The 20926-nt window shown below is 45.9% G+C and overlaps 1 protein-coding gene across 3 annotated transcripts in view; it reads left to right on the top strand.

The window, feature by feature from the left end:
* LOC132387380 (NACHT, LRR and PYD domains-containing protein 3-like) overlaps window positions 1-3612 on the top strand; it is a 54281-nt gene extending 50669 nt beyond the window's left edge. For all 3 annotated transcript variants that reach the window (XM_059959751.1, XM_059959752.1, XM_059959750.1), the window contains exons 10-12: window positions 2396-2566; window positions 2718-2885; window positions 3039-3612. In XM_059959751.1, coding sequence (XP_059815734.1) covers window positions 2396-2566; window positions 2718-2885; window positions 3039-3126 — 427 coding nt within the window. In that variant the 3' untranslated portion in view covers window positions 3127-3612. The remainder of the gene's footprint in view (window positions 1-2395; window positions 2567-2717; window positions 2886-3038) is intronic.
* The last annotated feature ends 17314 nt before the right edge of the window (window positions 3613-20926 follow it).

The raw sequence follows: 20926 nt of genomic DNA, 5'->3' as shown, positions 1-20926 counted from the left end.
GAAGTGTGACGTGATGAGGATGTTAGGAGAATTCAGGGTGACTTGGATAGGTTGGGTGAATGGGTAGATACTTGGCAGATGAAGAGGATTTGATAAGGGATATTGAAGTAAAGGAGCCATTAGGAGGTAGTGATCACAATATGATACGTTTTTATCTGCAATTTGAGAAGGTTAAGGGCAGCTCGGAGGTGTCAGTGTTGCAGTTGAACAGGGGAAACTATGGAGCCATGAGGGAGGAGCTGGCCAAAGTTGACTGGACGGATAGCCTAGCAGAAAAGACAGTGGAAGAGCAATGGCAGGTATTCTTGGGAATAATGCACAAGGTACAAAATCAGTTCATCCCCCAGAGAAGGAAGGATTCAAAGGGGGGAAAGGAGCCACAGTGGTTAACAAAGGAAGTCAGAGATTGCATAGCATAAAAAAAAAGAAGTATGACAGAGCTAAGGTGAGTGGTTTTTAAGGAATAACAGAAATTAACTAAAAGATAATACGGGGAGAAAAAATGAGGTACGAACGCAAGCCAGCCAGGAATATAAAGGAAGATAGCAAAAGCTTTTATCGGTATGTGAAGAGAAAGAAGATAGTTAAGAACAATGTTGGGCCTTTGAAGAATGAATTGGGTGAAATTGTTATGGGAAACAGAGAAATGGCAGAAGAATTTAATGAGTACTTTAGATCTGTTTTCACTAAGGAAGACACAAGCAATCTCCCAGATGTATGGATGGGCCAAGGACATAGGCTAACAGAGGAAATGAAGCAGATTGACATTGGGAAGGAAACGGTGATGAGAAGACTGATGGGACTGAAGGCTGACAAATCCCCAGGTCCAGATGGTCTGCATCCTAGGGTACTAACGGAGGTGGCCCTGGAAATTGCGGATGCATTGGCAATCATCTCCCAATGTTCTTTAGATTCAGGATCAGTTCCTCAGGATTGGAGAATGGCTAATGTTATCCCACTTATTAAGAAAGGAGGGAGGGAGAAAAGAGAGAACTATCGACCTGTCAGCCTGACATTGGTGGTGGGGAAGATGCGAGAGTCCATTATTAAGAACGATATAGTGGCATATCTAGATAGTAGTGATAGGATTGGGCCGAGCCAGCATGGATTTACCAAGGGTAAATCATGCTTGACTAATCTTTTGGAGTTTTTCGAGGATGTAACCAGGAAGTTAGATGGGGGAGATCCAGTGGATGTAGTGTACCTCGATTTTCAGAAGGCATTTGATAAGGTCCCACATAGGAGATTGGTGGGTAAAATCAAAGCTCAGGGCATCGGGGGGAAGACATTGATATGGATAGAAAACTGGCAGATAGAAAGCAAAGGGTAGAGGTGAATGGGTGTTTCTCGGAATGGCAGGTGGTGACTAGTGGGGTGCCACAGGGCTCAGTATTGGGACCACAGCTGTTTATAATTTACGTCAACGATTTGGATGAAGGCATTGAAAATAACATGAGCAAATTTGCTGATAATACTAAGCTGGGTGGCAGTGCGACATGTGATGAGAATGTTAGGAGAATTCAGAGTGACTTGGATAGGCTGGATGAGTGGGTAGATACTTGGCAGATGATGTTTAGTGTGAATAAGTGTGAGGTTATCTACTTTGGGAGTAAGAATAGGAAGGCAGATTATTATCTGAACTGTGTAGAGTTAGGTAAGGGAGAAATACAAAGAAATCTAGGAGTCCTTGTTCATCAGTCACTGAAGGTGAATGAGCAAGTGCAGCAGGCAGTGAAGAAGGCTAGTGGAATGTTGGCCTTTATTACAAAGGGAATTGAGTACAAGAGCAAGGAAATCCTCTTGCATTTGTACAGAGCCCTGGTCAAACCACACCTGGAATATTGTGTACAGTTTTGGTCTCCAGGTTTAAGGAAGGACATCCTGGCTGTTGAGGAAGTGCAGCGTAGATTCACGAGATTAATTCCTGGGATGTCTGGACTGTCTTACGCAGAGAGGTTACAGAGACTGGGCTTTTACACGCTGGAATTAAGGAGATTGAGAGGGGATCTGATTGAAACATATAAGATTATTAAGGGATTGGATATGATAGAGGCAGGAAATATGTTCCAGATGCTGGGAGAGTCCTGTACTAAAGGGCATGGTTTGAGAATAAGGGGTAGGTAATTTCGGACAGAGTTATGGAAAAACCTCTTCTCCCAGAGAGTTGTGGGGGTCTGGAATGCACTGCCTCGGAAGGTAGTGGAGGACAATTCTCTGGATGCTTTCAAGAAGGAGCTCGATAGGTATCTTATGGATAGGGTAATCAAGGGATATGGGGACAAGGCAGGGACCGGGTATTGATGGTAGTTGATCAGCCATGATCTCAAAATGGCGGTGGAGGCTCGAAGGGCCGAATGGTCTACTTCTGCACCTATTGTCTATTGTCTATCTCCAGGCTGGACTATGTCGGTCTTACAGATTCTGGTGCCAAAGATCTCGCCTCCGCTCTCAGTACAAACCCATCACTGGCGGAGCTGAACCTGAGTGGTAATGAACTGGGAGATTCAGGAGTGAAACTGGTGTCTGCGGCTCTGAGGGACCCAGAGTGTGAAATGCAGGAACTGTGGTAAGTACCAGATTTGGGAAGATTGTGTTCACAGTCACTGGGTGTCTGACACTAAACATTAACGTGATGAGTAATTGTGGGACTCTTAAACAGTGGGGATTTGAACCGTCTCCTGTCTCACTGCGTCCTTTACGCTCTCTCTCATTTCCAGTCTGAACAGTGTCGGTCTCACAGATTCTGGGGCCGAGGATCTCGCTTCCGATCTCAGTACAAACCCATCACTGACGGTGCTGAGCCTGGCATCAAACTCGCTCACAGACCGATCTATCCCCGCTCTCCGGCGCCTCATACTGACCCTCTCGTGTTTGGAGTGGATCCGGTGAGTGTTTATGTTAATGTTCAATGTGATTAAAATATCAGCGGATCTGCGGGTTTTCTGTTGATATTTACCTGTAGCTGTTGTTGAAACATTAACCCCAGCCCCCTGATACGACACTATTGTGTAATCCATTTATTCCTCCATCTGTTTCAGCCTGGCTGGGAATCAATTCAGTGAGACCGGGAAGAAGGAATTGCGATCTCTGAAGGAACCCAGACCCGGACTGAAAGTGGATCTATGAATATCGGCATGTTTGAAAATCTCAGACCTCTGTGACGTCAGCGATGGATCCGCAGTGACGTAATTCCGTCTCACGTCCAGAGTCGCTGTTTCCGGCGTAGTCCGGGTTGAGAGCTCCGCCAGCTGTGACACCGAGAATTACACAGACAGGAAGACACCGTGGGTGGGGCTGTTCCCGGGATGGGATTATTCCAGGAGAGAATTTTTTTTTTCAGTTTGGGATGACGATGCATTCGGCAGTCCGGCCGATATAATGATGTTAAATTAACAGACTCCTCGGCAGTGACCCTGGATCTGCAAAGATCTCGGACACGGCCCTTAAGTGTGACTTTATAATCATTGGTGAGAAATGGGACTGTTTCTTCAAACTGTCACTCGTTGTCGCCGATTGTGTGTAACCGTGAGTGAATCGCGAACAGTGTATTTATTCCTGCACGTCAGCAGCTCACATATTGTTTAAGTTACTATTGTCATGATTAAATCAGTAAACCGCTGCAATTTCCTGTCTTGGTATCTGACTTGAGTGTCATTAGAGGAGAAACAGTGACCTGGGGTTACTGCTGCCCCCCGCACACGATGGACTGCAATAATGGGTCTGAGCTGCTCACTCTGATACAGTGGTGTCTCAGCTTCCAGGCTGAGGGATGTCAGTCGAATAGTACCTTGTCCCCAGGTCCTCTTCACTCTCCCATCCCCATCCAGGCTGACCACCACTTCCTCGCACCCCAGATACGCGCACTATCCTGATCCCGACCTAAACCCCGAAGGATCACTAGGTACCCGAGTCACCCCAACCACAAACTGTTTCAGATGCTACCATACTGGAAGAGGTACTGCAGCATAAAAACCAGGACTAACAGGGTCCGGGCAACTTCCTCTACCAGGCTATCAGACTAATTTATTCGCGCTGATACAATTGTACTTCTGTGTTATTTTGTCTGTCCTCTTGTACATACTATTTACTACAAATGACTATAAGTTGCGCATTGCGTATTTAGACGGAGAGTTAAAGTAAGGATATTTACTCCTCGTGTGTGTGAGATATGTAAGTAAAAAGTCAGAGAAACATAGAACATAGAAACATTACATCACAGTACAGGCTCTTCGGCCCACAAAACTGTGCCGAACATGTCCTTACCTGAGAAATTACCTAGGGTTACCCATTCCCCTCTATTTTCCTGATCTCCATGTACCCGTCCAGGAGGGTCTTAAAAGACTCTATCATATCCGCCTCCACTACTGTCGCCGGCAGCCTATACCACGCACTTGCCACTCTCTGCGTAAAAAATTACTATCCCTGACATCTTCTCTACACCTACTTCCAAAAGCACTCAGCAGAGCAGAGCCTCTGCCTGCTTATGGATCCTCCGTCAAGACCACTCGTGAAATCAATAAAGACGTCCGCTCATTCTACTGGTCCTTTTTCTCACTACACCCGTCAAATGCAGAGGCGTGCAATGATGTCTGGAAATATTTGCCTAGGATCAATCCCGAGGACATAGTGCGGCAGGACGCTCCACTGACTCGGTAGGAGCTGTCTCCTTCCCTTCGGCAACTCCGGAGGGGTAAATCTCCTGGCTTAGATGGACTGAGTGTGGAGTTTTATCAAGCTTTCCGGGATGTCCTAGGGTTTGATTACAGCCTTGTCCTAGGGGAGAGCCTAGTCACAGGGAAAATTCCCCTCTCATTTCGGAGAACTGTCATGGACAAGAAGGGAGATCTCGAAATGGCGTCCGGCCTCCCTGTTGTACGTGCAATATAAGATCTTCGCCCGGGCAATGGCCAACCTTCTTGTCTCGGCATTGAGACAGGTGATCCATTCTGACCAATCTTACACGATCCTGGGCCGCACCATCCAGTACGGGTCCTGTTCCACCTAGAGGTTTTCTCGGAATCGTCCTCCGCTAGGATCAACTGGGTGAAATGTTCTTGGCTCTTATTGGTCAGTGGTAGGTGGACTTCCTGCCGGAGGAAATGAGAGCGTGTGAGTGGAGCACCAGCAGTTCCTCTATCTGTGAGTCAAACCTGAGTCCTTCTGGGGAGACCTGGCTGGCGAACGCGCAGATGAAAGTCATGGCCCGGCTGGGGCGTTGCTCAGCCCTTCTGAGGGTGCTTTCCTATCGAGGCAGGGTGGTGGTCAAAAACAAGCTGGTGGCTCCGTGTTGCGGTATCATTTGGTCACCTTGACCTTAACCGCCCCCTTTGTCACGAGATTGCAGAGGTTGTTAGTGAACTTTTTACTGGGCTAACAGGAAACACTGGCTCTCTGCAGCTGTCCTGCTCATGACAACGGCAGAGAGCGGGTAGTCGCTGGTATGTTGCCGTACGTGTTTGCGGCTTCTCTCGTCAGTATCTCTTAATCAATTTGCAAACTCAATCGTAAATGTCTTAGGTGGCGGAATAAAATGGCATGAACAGGGACATCTGCAAATAGTTTAGTATGTATTAACTGGTGAGAGAGAGAGAGAGAGAGAGAGAGAGAGAGAGAGAGAGAGAGAGAGAGAGAGAGAGAGAGAGAGAGAGAGAGAGAGAGAGAGAGAGAGAGAGAAAGTGAGTGTGTGAGCGAAAAATGGAGAAAGTCTGTATGTGTGTGTTTCCATTCACTGTATGAAGCGATAATGGTTTTTACTTTGAATTTAATTGGTTGGTGGGTGACCATTTTGGCTGTGCTGCCCCTATTTCCACCAGGGCACTGCGGAGGTAATCCCAGGTACACAGGTTTATATGTTAAAGTAGGAGGTGATGACATCTGTTTACAGAGTGCAATCTATCGAACATTAAATACCACACCAGTATTCACACCAGAGAGAGTGTTGGTAGATGTGTTCGTAACCCAGAGGGCAGTGAACGGCAGCCTTATCAGCCCATCATATTCTTACAGTTAATTCATCGCCACGGGATTTCAGCATCGAACTGCTCCTCAGGTGGATTCAACAGCGGTTTTGTCCGTCAAGATCCACGGCACATGTTGTATTCTACACACATATAGACACACACATACAGACACGTACACAGACACGTACACAGACACATACGCACATACAAACACACACACAGACACGTACACACACACAAACACACACAGACACGTAAAGACACACAAACACGCTTACACACACGCACGCACACACACAAACACAGAGACAGACACGTAAACACACACAAACACGCTTACACACACACACGCACGCACACACACACTACAGATGTGGAGAAGATCGCTTAAGAGATGGAGGGAACTGTGGAGAGCTCTGGACATCAAGGCATTGAAAATAAATATTCAGTGGAGGCTGATCAAAATGAGGTCAGCATTCATGTCGTCCAGGGTTGATGGAGAGTGTTTGTGTACACTGCCGCTTTGTTGTATATTTGATGGCACATAGCGGGGTAGGGTTGATGCCTGAGCGGCCAGTGTGGAGCAGTTGTATATAAAAAGTGAATGATGATATGTTAAATTCTGCAGGAGGAGCCCGAGAGAGGATTTCATGTGTCCCTGGATCCAGAACACACTGAGGGGAAACCGGATCTATCTGTAGATGAAGCAGCACGTGTGACAGTGAAAAGTGCCGAAGATGCCGGAAACAGCGATTCCGGATTGCTTGTGGAAAGACAACCAGAGAGAAAGTTTCAGTTTTTAAAATGGGAACAGTCGTGACCGCTGACAATACCACTGTGGAAAGTTGTAAATAGAGAAGCTCATTGTTCACTTACTGGTCTCATTAACATTTTGTTCGAATTACACAGAGGGATCTGAATAAGGTAATGCCAATAATACTGAAGTGTTCGGGTTACACGCGCACAGAATTTGCACCGGAGGCACTGCCGGTGATGTAATTAATTTGTTCAATAACAATGGGTAGAGTTTGGGACCTTGTCACTGGAGATCGATCCCCTGTATAAATCAGAGCCTGTTGCAGTGCGTCAGCCCAGAGTGTCTTGCCGAGCTGTGGAATTCACTGCGTCGCTCTGATGGGATATGCAGTAATCTGGCGGATAGAAGACATTTACTACCCTGGTATTTCAGCCGCTGGAATTCCCGGTAAGCCGCTGTCACACCTGCAAACGGCGGAAACTGAGAGTTAATTCCGATGTTCTGAAGTGTTTCTCTCGCGACTTGTTTCCACAGCCACTTGCCCAGTCCCCGCATTTCAGTGATGGGCGGAAGGCGCCGACAATATTAATCCCATTGCTTTCGTAGAAGGCAGCGTTCCATGTTGAAGCCGAGATGCTATCTGATTGAAATCCTCTCCGCTGCCTCGATGTCATGGAATAATTGTGAATCGAAATGTCCACACACGAAGACACCGGGCTTCACTGCGTCTGTGCATTTTATAGTTCTGTCCGCAGGAATTGAGTGTGAATTGCGTGACTGGGTGATGGAAATGTGAGCAGAGGGAACTGCAGAAGTGGATTTTATTTCATTCCTGTGTGCTTAGAGACAGTGATCCTCACTCTGTCCATCCCTCGCTGCGGCTGAGGAATCATTTAAGCAGCTGGCCTGTCGCCGGTTTGGAAATTCTCCCAGATTTAACCCATTTACAAAACTGGCGGTACGTTCCCGGTCACCCCGATAATGCACACTCCTAGTCGCTACAGATGTCCTTGGTCCGATGGCCGCACTGTCACGCCGATAATCAGACATCCAGCGGGTTCATAAGTTCTGAATCCGTTTTTTGTTTTACTTTTTGAAGCAGAGAAAATACAAACACAAGATCTAATCTGATTCGAACACACGAGCCGACTAGTCAGTAACTTCTCGGCTTCCTTTACTCCCACTTGCAGTGAACCTGGTGGCGATTATCATCCTGTGCCGAGGAAAATGTGGTCTCTCTAAATGTATCACTCTCTATCTGATGGGAATGGCAGCGACTGAGCCCCTGGTCCTTATCTTCGACCCACTGCTGAAGAGGAACGTTTACATATACTTTTGGTCATCCTTCGGACTCCCGTCTGCAGCGTCGTTGTTTCCCTGATTATAACAAGCACCGGTGACTCCTTCTGGCTGATAGTCGCGTTCACCTGTGACAGATTGCGGCCATTTGTTGCGAAAAGCTGAAAACAAAATACTGCATCAAAGGAACGGCGGCTGTGGTTATCGGGACAGTGAGAGTTCTGGGCTGTTTAGACAGTATTCCTTTCTACTTTACATTAGAGTCTTCGGTGATAATTAATTGAGTTTTCTAAGGGTTCTAGACCAAAAAGAGTTTTTCTACGTCCCCTTCATGGACCGCACTTCACATAATTTATCGCATATCAATACCTGTCTCCAAATTGCTCTTATTTTATTAATGAGTGCTCTGACAGACGAATGTTTTCCGCCAATGAAGTCCGGATGGGGCTCCGGGGCGGCAACAGCGAACATAAAGACAGGGACCAGGAGATGGAGAGCCGAAGGAAGTGGGTCGTTTTACTATTCAATATAACCGATAGTTTTATATTGCTGTGGTTAACGCGACTCTCTTTTTTAATATCCACGTAAGGATTACAATCATTGTCCGTTACTCGGTACCGGATCCGATTTCTGTCGCAGACTCCCTCCACGGCGACGATGCTGCAGATTCTCAGCTCCTGCACCGACACATGTATTTACGCCGTGACTCCGGGCAATCTTAGCGATTTCTGTCGCAGACTCCCTCCACGGCGACGATGCTGCAGATTCTCAGCTCCTGCACCGACACATGTATTTACGCCGTGACTCCGGGCAATCTTAGCGATTTCTGTCGCAGACTCCCTCCACGGCGACGATGCTGCAGATTCTCAGCTCCTGCACCGACACATGTATTTACACCGTGACTCCGGGCAAGCTTAGCGATTTCTGTCGCAGACTCCCTCCACGGCGACGATGCTGCAGATTCTCAGCTCCTGCACCGACACATGTATTTACGCCGTGACTCCGGGCAATCTTAGCGATTTCTGTCGCAGACTCCCTCCACGGCGACGATGCTGCAGATTCTCAGCTCCTGCACCGACACATGTATTTACGCCGTGACTCCGGGCAATCTTAGCGATTTCTGTCGCAGACTCCCTCCACGGCGACGATGCTGCAGATTCTCAGCTCCTGCACCGACACATGTATTTACGCCGTGACTCCGGGCAATCTTAGCGATTTCTGTCGCAGACTCCCTCCACGGCGACGATGCTGCAGATTCTCAGCTCCTGCACCGACACATGTATTTACACCGTGACTCCGGGCAGGCTTAGCGATTTCTGTCGCAGACTCCCTCCACGGCGACGATGCTGCAGATTCTCAGCTCCTGCACCGACAAATGTATTTACGCCGTGACTCCGGGCAAGCTTAGCGATTTCTGTCGCAGACTCCCTCCACGGCGACGATGCTGCAGATTCTCAGCTCCTGCACCGACACGTGTATTTACACCGTGACTCCGGGCAAGCTTAGCGATTTCTGTCGCAGACACCCTCCACGGCGACGATGCTGCAGATCCTCAGCTCCTGCACCGACACATGTATTTACGCCGTGACTCCGGGCAAGCTTAGCGATTTCTGTCGCAGACTCCCTCCACGGCGACGATGCTGCAGATTCTCAGCTCCTGCACCGACACATGTATTTACGCCGTGACTCCGGGCAAGCTTAGCGATTTCTGTCGCAGACTCCCTCCACGGCGACGATGCTGCAGATTCTCAGCTCATGCACCGACACATGTATTTACGCCGTGACTCCGGGCAAGCTTAGCGATTTCTGTCGCAGACTCCCTCCACGGCGTCGATGCTGCAGATTCTCAGCTCCTTCACCGACACATGTATTTACGCGTGACTCCGGGCAGGGTTTGCGATTTCTGTCGCAGATTCCCTCCACGGCGACGATGCTGCAGATTCTCAGCTCCTGCACCGACACATGTATTTACGCCGTGACTCCGGGCAGGCTTAGCGATTTCTGTCGCAGACTCCCTCCACGGCGACGATGCTGCAGATTCTCAGCTCCTTCACCGACACATGTATTTACGCCGTGACTCCGGGCAGGGTTTGCGATTTCTGTCGCAGATTCCCTCCACGGCGACGATGCTGCAGATTCTCAGCTCCTGCACCGACACATGTATTTACGCCGTGACTCCGGGCAGGCTTAGCGATTTCTGTCGCAGACTCCCTCCACGGCGACGATGCTGCAGATTCTCAGCTCCTTCACCGACACATGTATTTACGCCGTGACTCCGGGCAGGGTTTGCGATTTCTGTCGCAGACTCCCTCCACGGCGACGATGCTGCAGATCCTCAGCTCCTGCACCGACACATGTATTTACGCCGTGACTCCGGGCAGTCTTAGCGATTTCTGTCGCAGACTCCCTCCACGGCGACGATGCTGCAGATCCTCAGCTCCTGCACCGACACATGTATTTACGCCGTGACTCCGGGCAAGCTTAGCGATTTCTGTCGCAGACTCCCTCCACGGCGACGATGCTGCAGATTCTCAGCTCCTGCACCGACACATGTATTTACGCCGTGACTCCGGGCAAGCTTAGCGATGAGCTCAAGAACGCGCTGAAATGTTCGCTGAGTGTTAACCAAATTCTCTAAATGACAGAGCGACCGGCTGGTTTCTGCAGTAGAATTAAGGCAAACAACGTGTTCCCTCCATTTGCTACCCACTTGCCGAAGTGTAGAGCCACGGTTAACAACTAAGCGCTCTGAAATTCGCAGACACTTAGTGATGCTATGTTTCACTCGCTATCCACCACGTATAGGTGAAACGTGTCCTTCATCAAGGTTCCCTTAAAAATGTCGGACTCGCCTCAGTGGTAATTCACCCTGATGGACTCTCTGTGGAACTCGGGAACTGTCCGGGACGGTCCACTCTGGACCCGCCCGTTTTATTTTCATTCACTCCGTTGCATCTCTTTCTTCGCTCTGGTGATGCTGACAGCGCTTTACTCTGGGTTTGCTCAGTCAGGATGGATCGGCTCCCTTTCCTCCACCCTCTCCGCTGATTCTCATTCTCCCATTTACTGATCTCCTCTGCACCCTTTCTATGAATTCCACGTCCTTCCTGTAGGGAGCATCCAGAAATGAGCACAGTACTCCAAGTGGAGTCTGAACAGGGTCCTATATAGCTGCAACTTTTCCTCTAGACTCCTGAATTCAATTCCACGATTGATGAAGACCAATGCACTGTACGCCTTCTTAACCGTAGAGCCAACTCGCGTAGCTGCTTTGAGTGTCCTATGGACTCGGACCCCAAGATCCCTCTGATCCTGCACACTGCAAACAGTCTTACCATTAATACAATATCTGCCATCATATTTGACCTAACATAATGAACCACCTCACACTTATCTGGGTTAAATTTCGTCTGTCATTTCTCAGCCCAGTTTAGCATTATGTCAATGTCCCGCTGTAACCTCTGACAGCCTTCCACATTATCAACAACACCCGCAAATGTTGTGGGATAAGAAAGTTTACTAACACACCCCTCCATTTCCTCATCCAGGTCATTTATAAAAATCACAAGGAGTAAGGGTGGCAGAACAGTTCCTGAGGCACACCACTGTCACCGGCCTCCATACACCATATGACCCGTCTACAACCACTCTTTGCATTCTGTGGGCAAGCCAGTTCCGGATCCACAAGGCAATGTCCCGTTAATCCCTTGCGCTCTTACTTTCTCATTAAGGCCGGCATTGGGTACCTGATCAAAATATCCATATAACCTACATCTATCACTCTACCTTCAACAATCTGTTTACTCACTTCCTCAAAAAATTCAGTCAGGCTCGTAAGGTACGAATTGCCTTTACAAAGCCATGCTGAATATTCACAATCATGTTATGCCTCTCTAATGTTCATAAATCCAGCCTCTTAGGATCTTCTCCATCAACTTACTAACCACTGAAGTAAGACTAACTGCCCTATAATTTCCTGGGCTGTCCCTACTCAGTTACCTGAATTAGGGAGCTGCATATGCACCCCTCCAATACACCAGAACCTCTCCCGTCCCCATTGATGATGTAAAGATCATTGTTAGAGGCTCAACAATCTCCTCTCTCGCTTCCCACAGTAGTCTGGGGTACATCCCGTCCGGACGCTGTGACTTATCCAACGATGCTTTCAAAAAGCTCCAGCCCTTCCTCTTCCTCAATAGCTACATGGTCAAGCTTTTCAGTCTTCTGCATGTCATCTCCACAATCGCCAAGATTATTTTCCGTAGTGAATACTGAAGCAAACTATTCATTAAGTACCTCCGTTTTTTACTCCGGTTCCGTGCACACTTTCCGCTGTCACACTTGATTGGTCCTATTCTCTCACGTCCTACGCCTTGCAATTCACATACTCGTGAGTTAGATTGGTGAGTCTCATTCTCGCATCCCACAACAACCTTGAGCAGCTGGAATACATCACAGCAAATGTGGAGAAGATCCTGAATACCGGTGGCTCTTTTTCTGGGAATAGTTGGAGGAAAGAGTGCAATGGGAAGCTGGAAAAGTCCAAGACAGGGACCATAGTCTTGCCAAACCAAATGCGCATGATGACAACAAGGCTCTTGTACTGGGATACATAGTAGAAGAGGACGAGCTCCATGCTGATTGCCATCAATTTCTCGAAGAGAAAGAAAAATAAAGATGAGACGTGGCCAAGACCTTCTATAAGAGCAAATCAGAGAGGAGACTCCAAACCCCCTGACACGATGAGAACTGCTCAGCCAAGTATCAGGCTGCATGACCCAGTTAGCCTGGTAACTCCTGCTAAGCAGAAAGGAGCTGGTCTGGTACATAGTAGGTGTTCCAAGAGGCAAAGGGAGAATGGTGTCTAGTCAAAGAGATATAGGACATTGAACTTTTAAATGTCCACAGGGAGAATGCAATTAAGCTCTTCGAGGAGTAAGTTCATCTTGGCAAGGTAAAGTTCACCAGGGCAATGACTACCCCATGCTTCATTGAGGAACCCTGGGCAATCACGTTCTCTGATGGAAGCGAGCACGCTTATGGAGCAGTGATGTACCTAAGGTGGAACTCGGACCAGGGCTGAATCGTCAGGCTAGTGGAGTCTTAAGCCAGATTAATTCCCCTGATCATAAAGGCGATGCTGTCAAAGCAGAGATGCGTGTAGCAGTGTTTGCCTCACGCCTGAAAAAGTACTTTGAGCTGCATAGCCGAGCCAAGTTGGGAGGTGGTACCATTTCGTTGATAGCCAAACTTTGTGAAAGCTACGGCTATCAAATATTATTTGCAAATAGGATCCGAGAGATTCAAAACAGCACAAGGATCCAGGACTGGCGGTGGATTCCTGGTACGCAAAATATTGTTGATGTAAACACCAGAAGAGTCAGCCCTCAAGACCTAGATGAAGACTCAGGGTGGCAAAATGGGTCACAGTTTTTGAGTTTGCCAGTGAGAGAGTGGCCGATGAAATCAGTCTAAGAACTAGCAGCTACCGTCCGGGAAAGCATCAACAAGTTGCAAAAGAAGGCATTTGTTGCTGCTTTGATAAGGGCTTAGGCAAAGAAACAATCTTCAGCACAAAAACATTACCAGGACAAAACAGAACAAAGTGACCGCCTGCAGCATCAGCCATCCGAAACCTTGTGGACAGCAAGCGGTTCAGTGTCCAACTCAGTTACATTGGTCTGCAGAAGAGCAAAAAATTCATTGGACGAAATCAAGCCGCGGACAGTCCAAAATGGCAAAATGGGAGGCAGTTTCTTTGGCAGGAGTCATCTCAGTAAGGGAATGAGACGATGCTCTAAGAGACATTTTTCTGGCAGCACAAGAGCGCGCAAACTTCCCAAGTACCACTACAGTCAGGCTGGTAATCTACAAACGACTCTGGGCTGTTGTTTTGCGGTGGCCGAGTGGAAATCTTCAAAGAAGATCAAGTTGGTGTCTCCATCTTGCCCTGTGATGTCTGGATGTCCACACCCTTAACTCGGGAGGCCCACAATGAGAGTCGTGCGGAGTGGATGGAACCTTGCTCCAGGTGAGAAGAAAGGCATGCGTCATAAGGGGAAGGAAAATCGCCCGAAAAGTTGTCGATGGCTGCATGCTCTGCAAGAAGGCAAAAGCAAGGAAATGTCAACAAATAATGGGTGACTTGCCGCCATAAGAACTGAAGCTTCTGCACCGTTCCAGTTCACAACGGTGGACTTCTTCGGACGATATCAGTTAAAGGCTGACAGAGCAATACCAGTCTTGGTGGAGCTGTGCAATTTCTTGAAGCAGCCCTGCAGGAGACCGCAGCAAATAACGGGACGGTGTGGATGTGGGAAATCCATCCGCCGGATTCTCCAGACAGGAATGGTGCTACAGAAGCCGCTATACACATTGTGAAGAGAGCGCTCCAGAGTCCTGGGACGGAGTCTGGGCTCAGGTACAGCGAGTTCCAGACAACTCTTCGCATAGCATCCAACCTTGCCAATGAACGCCCAATTGACGCCAGGGTACAGAGTCGGGAAGACGGTTTTCAGTGTGTCACACCCAACACTCTTCTACTCGGTCGAGCTTCTCAAAACGGGGATTTCAAAACCTTCGACCTTTCCACCTACCCCTGCAAAAGATTTTGAGCAATGCAGTCAGTGGTGACCAAGTTCTGGAGGTGCTGAAGCCAACCCGCTGGTCCTAATTTATTTGTTAGGAGCAAGTGGCATACTGCACGGAGGAACGTCACTGTTGGGGACATCGTCTGGTTATGCTACCAAAATGCACATTTCAAGCTTGGCAGAGTCGTCAAGACTAATCAAGACGGCAAAGGCATCTTGCGAGACGACGACGTCAGGATCTTCCCAAGCTACAGTGTTCCTGTGACAAAAGCTTTGAAAGTAACAACATAGCGTCTAATCTCTGATGGGAAAAAAAGACTGGAACCAAGCCACCATCCTTCACAGGGACGTTAGGCGGCTGGTTGTCTTGCTATCTGTTGAGGAACAGATGGAAATTCAAGTGAACAATATAACGTAAGAACAACTAACTGGTACCACAGAGTTAGCCTTTGAAGCTGGCGATCTCCCCAGTGTTTCCTTGGGGAGATCCAGTGGGAGGTGTCAAGTCAAACTAGTGTTTCTAGGAAGTATTGAAACCTAGAGGCAAAAGAAATTAAAATTTAAAATTAAGATCAATAATTTACTGATAGACGAGACAGAACCTACTGCCTGAGGGCTGCTTCTGCCCAGAATATTTGGGCGGACCCCGCAGGGTCACGGCCGCAGTCCCGGAGCAGCGTTGGAATCTGCGGTATGATGTCGAACTTAAAATAACTTGAGAGTGTTTCATGGCAAAGTGTACTGCTGTCACCGCGATTGGGTAAGCTCTAACTTCGCCACGGGAATCATCGTGGTACTTCTTGGAGAAACGGCTCGAGGCTTAATAAGAGCTCGCGACCCTTCGAGAGGGTTCACCCGGTTTGGAATCATAACGGTCCGAGGCCATTAGAGAAACGGAGTTGCAGATCCGAATTCCTCTACAAAGTCCGAGAGGCAGCCAGTTTTTCACCTTAATCTTAACCTAAACCTTAACCTAATGACAACTTAACCTTACCCTTATGACCAGACTTAACGTTATGACTAATGACTAAGGACTAAGAATTATCATACTGCCACTCTTGCGATAAATAAAAGGATAAGTGGTTTGGTCATTGAGTGGAATCCAGTTAAAATCCTTCGGGTAGGTGTATTCGATCCCGTTCAGATGGGGAAGCTGCACATGTTCAAAAACGAACTTCGACTTGACAATGCCTTTACAGTTAAACAGATTGCACCGAATGTCATAGATATGGGTTGGTCAAGTTATTCACTAGGAATGGTCAGGGTATTCAGCCCATGTGTGTCTGTGGCGGAACATTATTCTTCAACCTGTGCACAACACCTCACTAATTTCGGGAAGACACGTACACTTTTCATTATTTCAGATCCCATTGTACATCGATGTGGATCGTTTTTAAAGGTTTCGAGGAACTTATGTAAATATATTTTTTATTGCGACTGCGATTTCCATCATTGAAACCATCGGAAATGACAGGAACGACCGAAAGAAAACAGTGAACGAATGTTCGCTATTAACAGAAATGTTTTCCATTTCATCTGCGGGGCTCAGCTCCTTCCCTCAATGTCAGAAGCGGATGTGCTCCGCGAAATGTTACAAAATAAATCCACATCAAGATGATTGCGTATGTAAAACACAGCATTGATTTAAAAATGTCTTATTCAAGTAGCTGAAGCCCGTTGTAATAGAAGTTAACCTGACAACATTCACTTTATATTTTGTTTTATAGTACAGAAATTTAAATATCCCGGAGGATTGTAATTCTCTGTACGGTGACAAAGTGAGTAAATACAGTTTAACGTAAGTGTTCGTGTAGCTGGCTGTCAGTAATGTGACTGACGTCATAACCACACTGATTGCCTCAGTGGAATTACTCTGAATTGTATATAACTCTGCAAAGACCAATCACCTGTCCATATGAGTAGTTGGAACGTTCCATACACCTGAACGCTGCTTTTGGCGGAATATGGGATATCCAGCGATTTACTACATCGGGGCCATTTTCTATCCTGCACTTGTAGCGATTGCTGGCCCTGGTAAGATACTGGTCACTATATGTATGGTGCCGTCGTCTTGCTTTTGTTCCGCTGCACTGTTCGAACTGATACTCAGCACAAATGATACCATCCTCTGAATTGTGTTTCCAGATGGAGGGTTCAACCATCTGATGGGTTATTTTACATTTTCCATATTATATTTTTTCCAATATTTTTAATTCATTTACAATTAAGAATACAGAATACAAGTAAAAATATATATATTTATATACCAAAACACATATAACGCGGTCAAAGGATTAGGCTTAAACTTTACTTTGAAAATTATCGAGAAAGTTTGAAATAGTTATTTCTAATATTATCGAGAGTCAGACCATATGAATGAGTGAAGCTTCTCCATTATTACATTTATAAAAATACGGAGAAATATCTAAATAAAAACGACGCGGTTTATTTTTGGGCACTTCAAATTGAAGCAGAGAGTAGTGGGTACATAATGATGAGGTGTCAACCAATTAAAAAATATTCCAAGTTTCCTCAGAAACTGAAGTCTGCAAATCCTGTTCCCAAATACTTCTAATTTTATCTGAAGGAACACTTCTTTCGTTATCGCTGATTGGCCGACTTAACTTTATCAAAATGAATACATTACCTAAATTAATATATTTTTTCAGGCATTGCCTGTTTTTATTGTTAAATCTTTTTTTAAAGATATTATTATTGGGCAGTTAATATAAGAAATCTAATATTAATAGTGAGGGTTCCCGATGTGTATTTTTTTTAAGAAGTTCACTCTGTCAATAAATTTTCTATTATTTCTCTTCTTGGATCCTCACTTCCTTTGCCTCTGAACAAGTTATCGGATAATCTGGTAGTTAAACACATTGTGAAAATTTGGATACCATTCCGAAAATACTTTGGCTTATTGAGATTTTCTCTTTTCAGTCCCATTTTTTTCTAATTATTTTTAAACACTCTATGATTGATATGGCTTTTAATGAATTGGAGAGATTAGGTATTAAACGCTCTCAGGACTTGTTTGTCTCTTTTCGTTTGAACAACTGTCAAATAAATATAATTTACGCAAAACTCATTTTTTCCATACCTACAATAAGAGGTTTTTTACTGTCTCAAATAAGTACATTTCCTAAAAGTCCCGACAATGGATCTACATCTAATATTCATAATATGCTGTTGGAAATCAGAAGTGTTCCCTATTAGTTTCGACCTGATTTATTTTTGTCTAATACGTTGCTGCCGACATTGACATCGCTTCATACTTTCACACTGCTGGGATTTCTGAGGGGATACTGGTCTATTCTTTTCTTGGTTGCAGTTTCTTAAATACGACACTTCGACTTTACAAAAACAACATAGCAGCTTTTGCAAATGACCGGCCAGTGTATTTTCGCACGCAAGTCTGTTCTTCCATATGCCTGTAAGTGAGAACTTGGGCTAAATATCTCACTGATTCCATTTTGCTCCCACTACATTTAATCCCTTCAGAAGTTTCATCTCTAATAATGGAAATAACTTTGTTTATTGGTGGAAACGACCGCTCATCAGTACGTGATTCGCAGAAACCGCAATCCACAATCTAAACTGTCAGAATATCGCCAACCCACTGCCACTCGAGTCCATTATTGTACACCAGCAAGGGCGCATCGACGCAGTTTTCACACTGTGGATTTCTGCTTTTCAATTAGGAAAAAACATGCACTGTATAGCATTGGGACAATGACATTTGCAGCTAACGATCTCACTGTTTCTGTTTCTCCTCACATTTTTTTCTAGTTAATTTAACGGCCATTGTGATCCGATCTCGGGGAAAGTGCGGACTCTCCAAATGCATCACCCGTTACCTGGTTGGAATGGCAGCAGCGGAGCTGATGGTGGTTATCGTTGTTGCTTTAGTGGAACAGACCAACAATATCTACATTTCTTCCAGATCCCTGCTCGTCACTCCTGTATGCGCTCTGACACTGGTATTTGTGGTGATAACGATCGACTGCTCTGTTTGGTTTACGGTCAGTTTTACCTTCGATCGTTTCATCGCAATATGTTTTCGAAAGCTCGGGGAACGATACTGCACTGAGAGAACAGCAACGGTGGTTTTGGTGACCGTGGTTATTGTGAGCTGCGGGAGATCTGCCCCGTTTTACTTTGCCATTGAACCTTACGCCATTATTGACAACATGCCGTGGCGTTGCGCTTTCTCATATGAATACTTTACTTCACCGATGTGGAAAGGATTCGAGTTTCTCGATAGCAGTTTAACACCGTTGCTACCAATGGGTTTAATTCTAGTGATCAATGGGTTAACAGTAAGGCATATCATTGCCGCGAATAGAGTCCGCAGGGGGGCTTCAGAACAGCAGTGGTAATCTGAAGGATAACGAGGTGGAAAACCGCCGGAAATCGATGATTTTATTGTTTGGTATTTCAGCGAACTTCATATTATTGTGGATGCCCTATGTAGCTCGTTCCCTGAAATGGCAAGCGCAAAACTATTTTTTTCAGGACAGATATTTGACATCCCCAGTATATATATATATATATATACTACAGTAATTTGGGTTCGTATTTCAAATGCTGAGTACGTGCACGAATACTTGTATCTATACACTGACACAGAGAAAATTCAGAAAAGAGCTGAAGAATGGAATGAAGTATGTGTGTACCTTAAATGGCCATCTGTGTAGATAACGTCCAGTCCAATTGTAACTCAGCGGAGTTTTCGAATAAAACAGTGTAAAATCATTAGGTTTGTCATGACTTCAAACAGCCGTTCACCTGTTCATCCAGCAAATGCAAAATCCACGGAGGATCACACACGTCTGCAGTTTAGTAGAGAACTGGGCAAACTTTCAATGAGCTGGCGTGAATGTTACAATAGTTGAAGTACACTCCGAATTATTTCAGAGAAATGATAAGCACAGGGTCAGGAATGGCTTTTGGACATTCCCGGGTTCAGATGTTTCCAAATGGACAGAATCGAGTAAAAGAGAGTAAAGGGAGTGCCATTGAAACACAGGGAGTGTTTGATAGTAACCCAGCTGCAAAAAGCGAAAAGACCATGGAGAGAATGTCTGCTGTTAGATTCCGAGTAGAACTGAGAAGCAGAAAAGCAGCAATCACGCGTTTGGGGGAATTCTGTACAGACCACACATCACATACCCTATCATCAAAATAAAAAGAAAAACAAACACGGAAACAGCGAAGAATTGTTCTGGAGATAGATTTTGGATAGATGTCATATCAGCATGTTTGTTGATACAGGCAACGTAAATTTCATTAAAGTTCATTGGCACTTGCGCGCGTTAAAAGGTTTAGATATGACGGAATTTCTCAGTTGCGTCCTTAAAGAAGACCAGGCGCAACAAGCAGTCAGGCGGACTGGAGAACAGTCCATCCTCGGTCTAGTACCAGAAATTGAAACGGATCAGGTGACAGACCTATTCGCAGGTCAACTATTCGACATTTACTGTAACCTTACACCTGGATAGAAACAGGCAACATAGAATGTGTTTAATTGACGCTATTAGGTAGGAACCTGGGAGCCGAATTTGGGAAAAAATGTGCGCCTGGAAATGCACATCAGGTGATACTTGATCGAGCACTTGCATTGGGGTTGAGTATAGACTTGATTCATTGAGGCAGGAAACGGAAGTTAGTGCAGGGTAAACCTGGCTGATAAAGAGATATTGAACAACTCGTAACGAAGAAGAAAGAAAGATATTCAATGTTCAGGAAGAAAGGATCAGTCAGGGCTTTGGAAAGTCTCAAGCTAGCCGGAAAGTAAATCCACAATTAATTTAGAAGGGAACATGCGAAGGCCTTGGGGAGTCAGATAAAGGTACGTGAAGATCAGGACGCTGAAGAGAGAGAGAGAGTGAGACCGATTAGAGTTAAAGTAGTAAGCATGGGACTGAGTGCAAGGAGGCAGTGAAGTTGCTTAAAGATACTTAGCTTCGGTATTAACCAGTGAGCGAGACCGTGAGGTATGTGGATTAAACGTAAAAAGGAAAACAGATATGCTGACGATAACAATTATGCACCGGAAACTTGTAAAATTAAAATAATCATTCCCCGTTTCTGGAAGGGATATTCTTTGGAGAAAGCGGGTGAAGATATTGCAGAGATTTTGGATATGATATTTGCGTTATCCCTGGCCACAGAAGTCGTACCGGAGGATTGGAGGATGGCAAATGTATGTTTTTTTCTCTTTGTTTAAAGAATTCAGTGGGGATAGTCAAGAGATTTACAGGCCAGTGAATTTTCCATCAGTTATTGGCAAGCTATTGAAGTGGAATATCAGGGAAGGA

The sequence above is a fragment of the Hypanus sabinus genome, unplaced genomic scaffold (assembly GCF_030144855.1).
Source record: "Hypanus sabinus isolate sHypSab1 unplaced genomic scaffold, sHypSab1.hap1 scaffold_180, whole genome shotgun sequence".
Taxonomy (NCBI): Eukaryota; Metazoa; Chordata; class Chondrichthyes; order Myliobatiformes; family Dasyatidae; genus Hypanus; species Hypanus sabinus.
The sequence above is the reverse complement of the archived record's forward strand: the minus strand, read 5'-3'. Positions and strand labels throughout refer to the sequence as shown.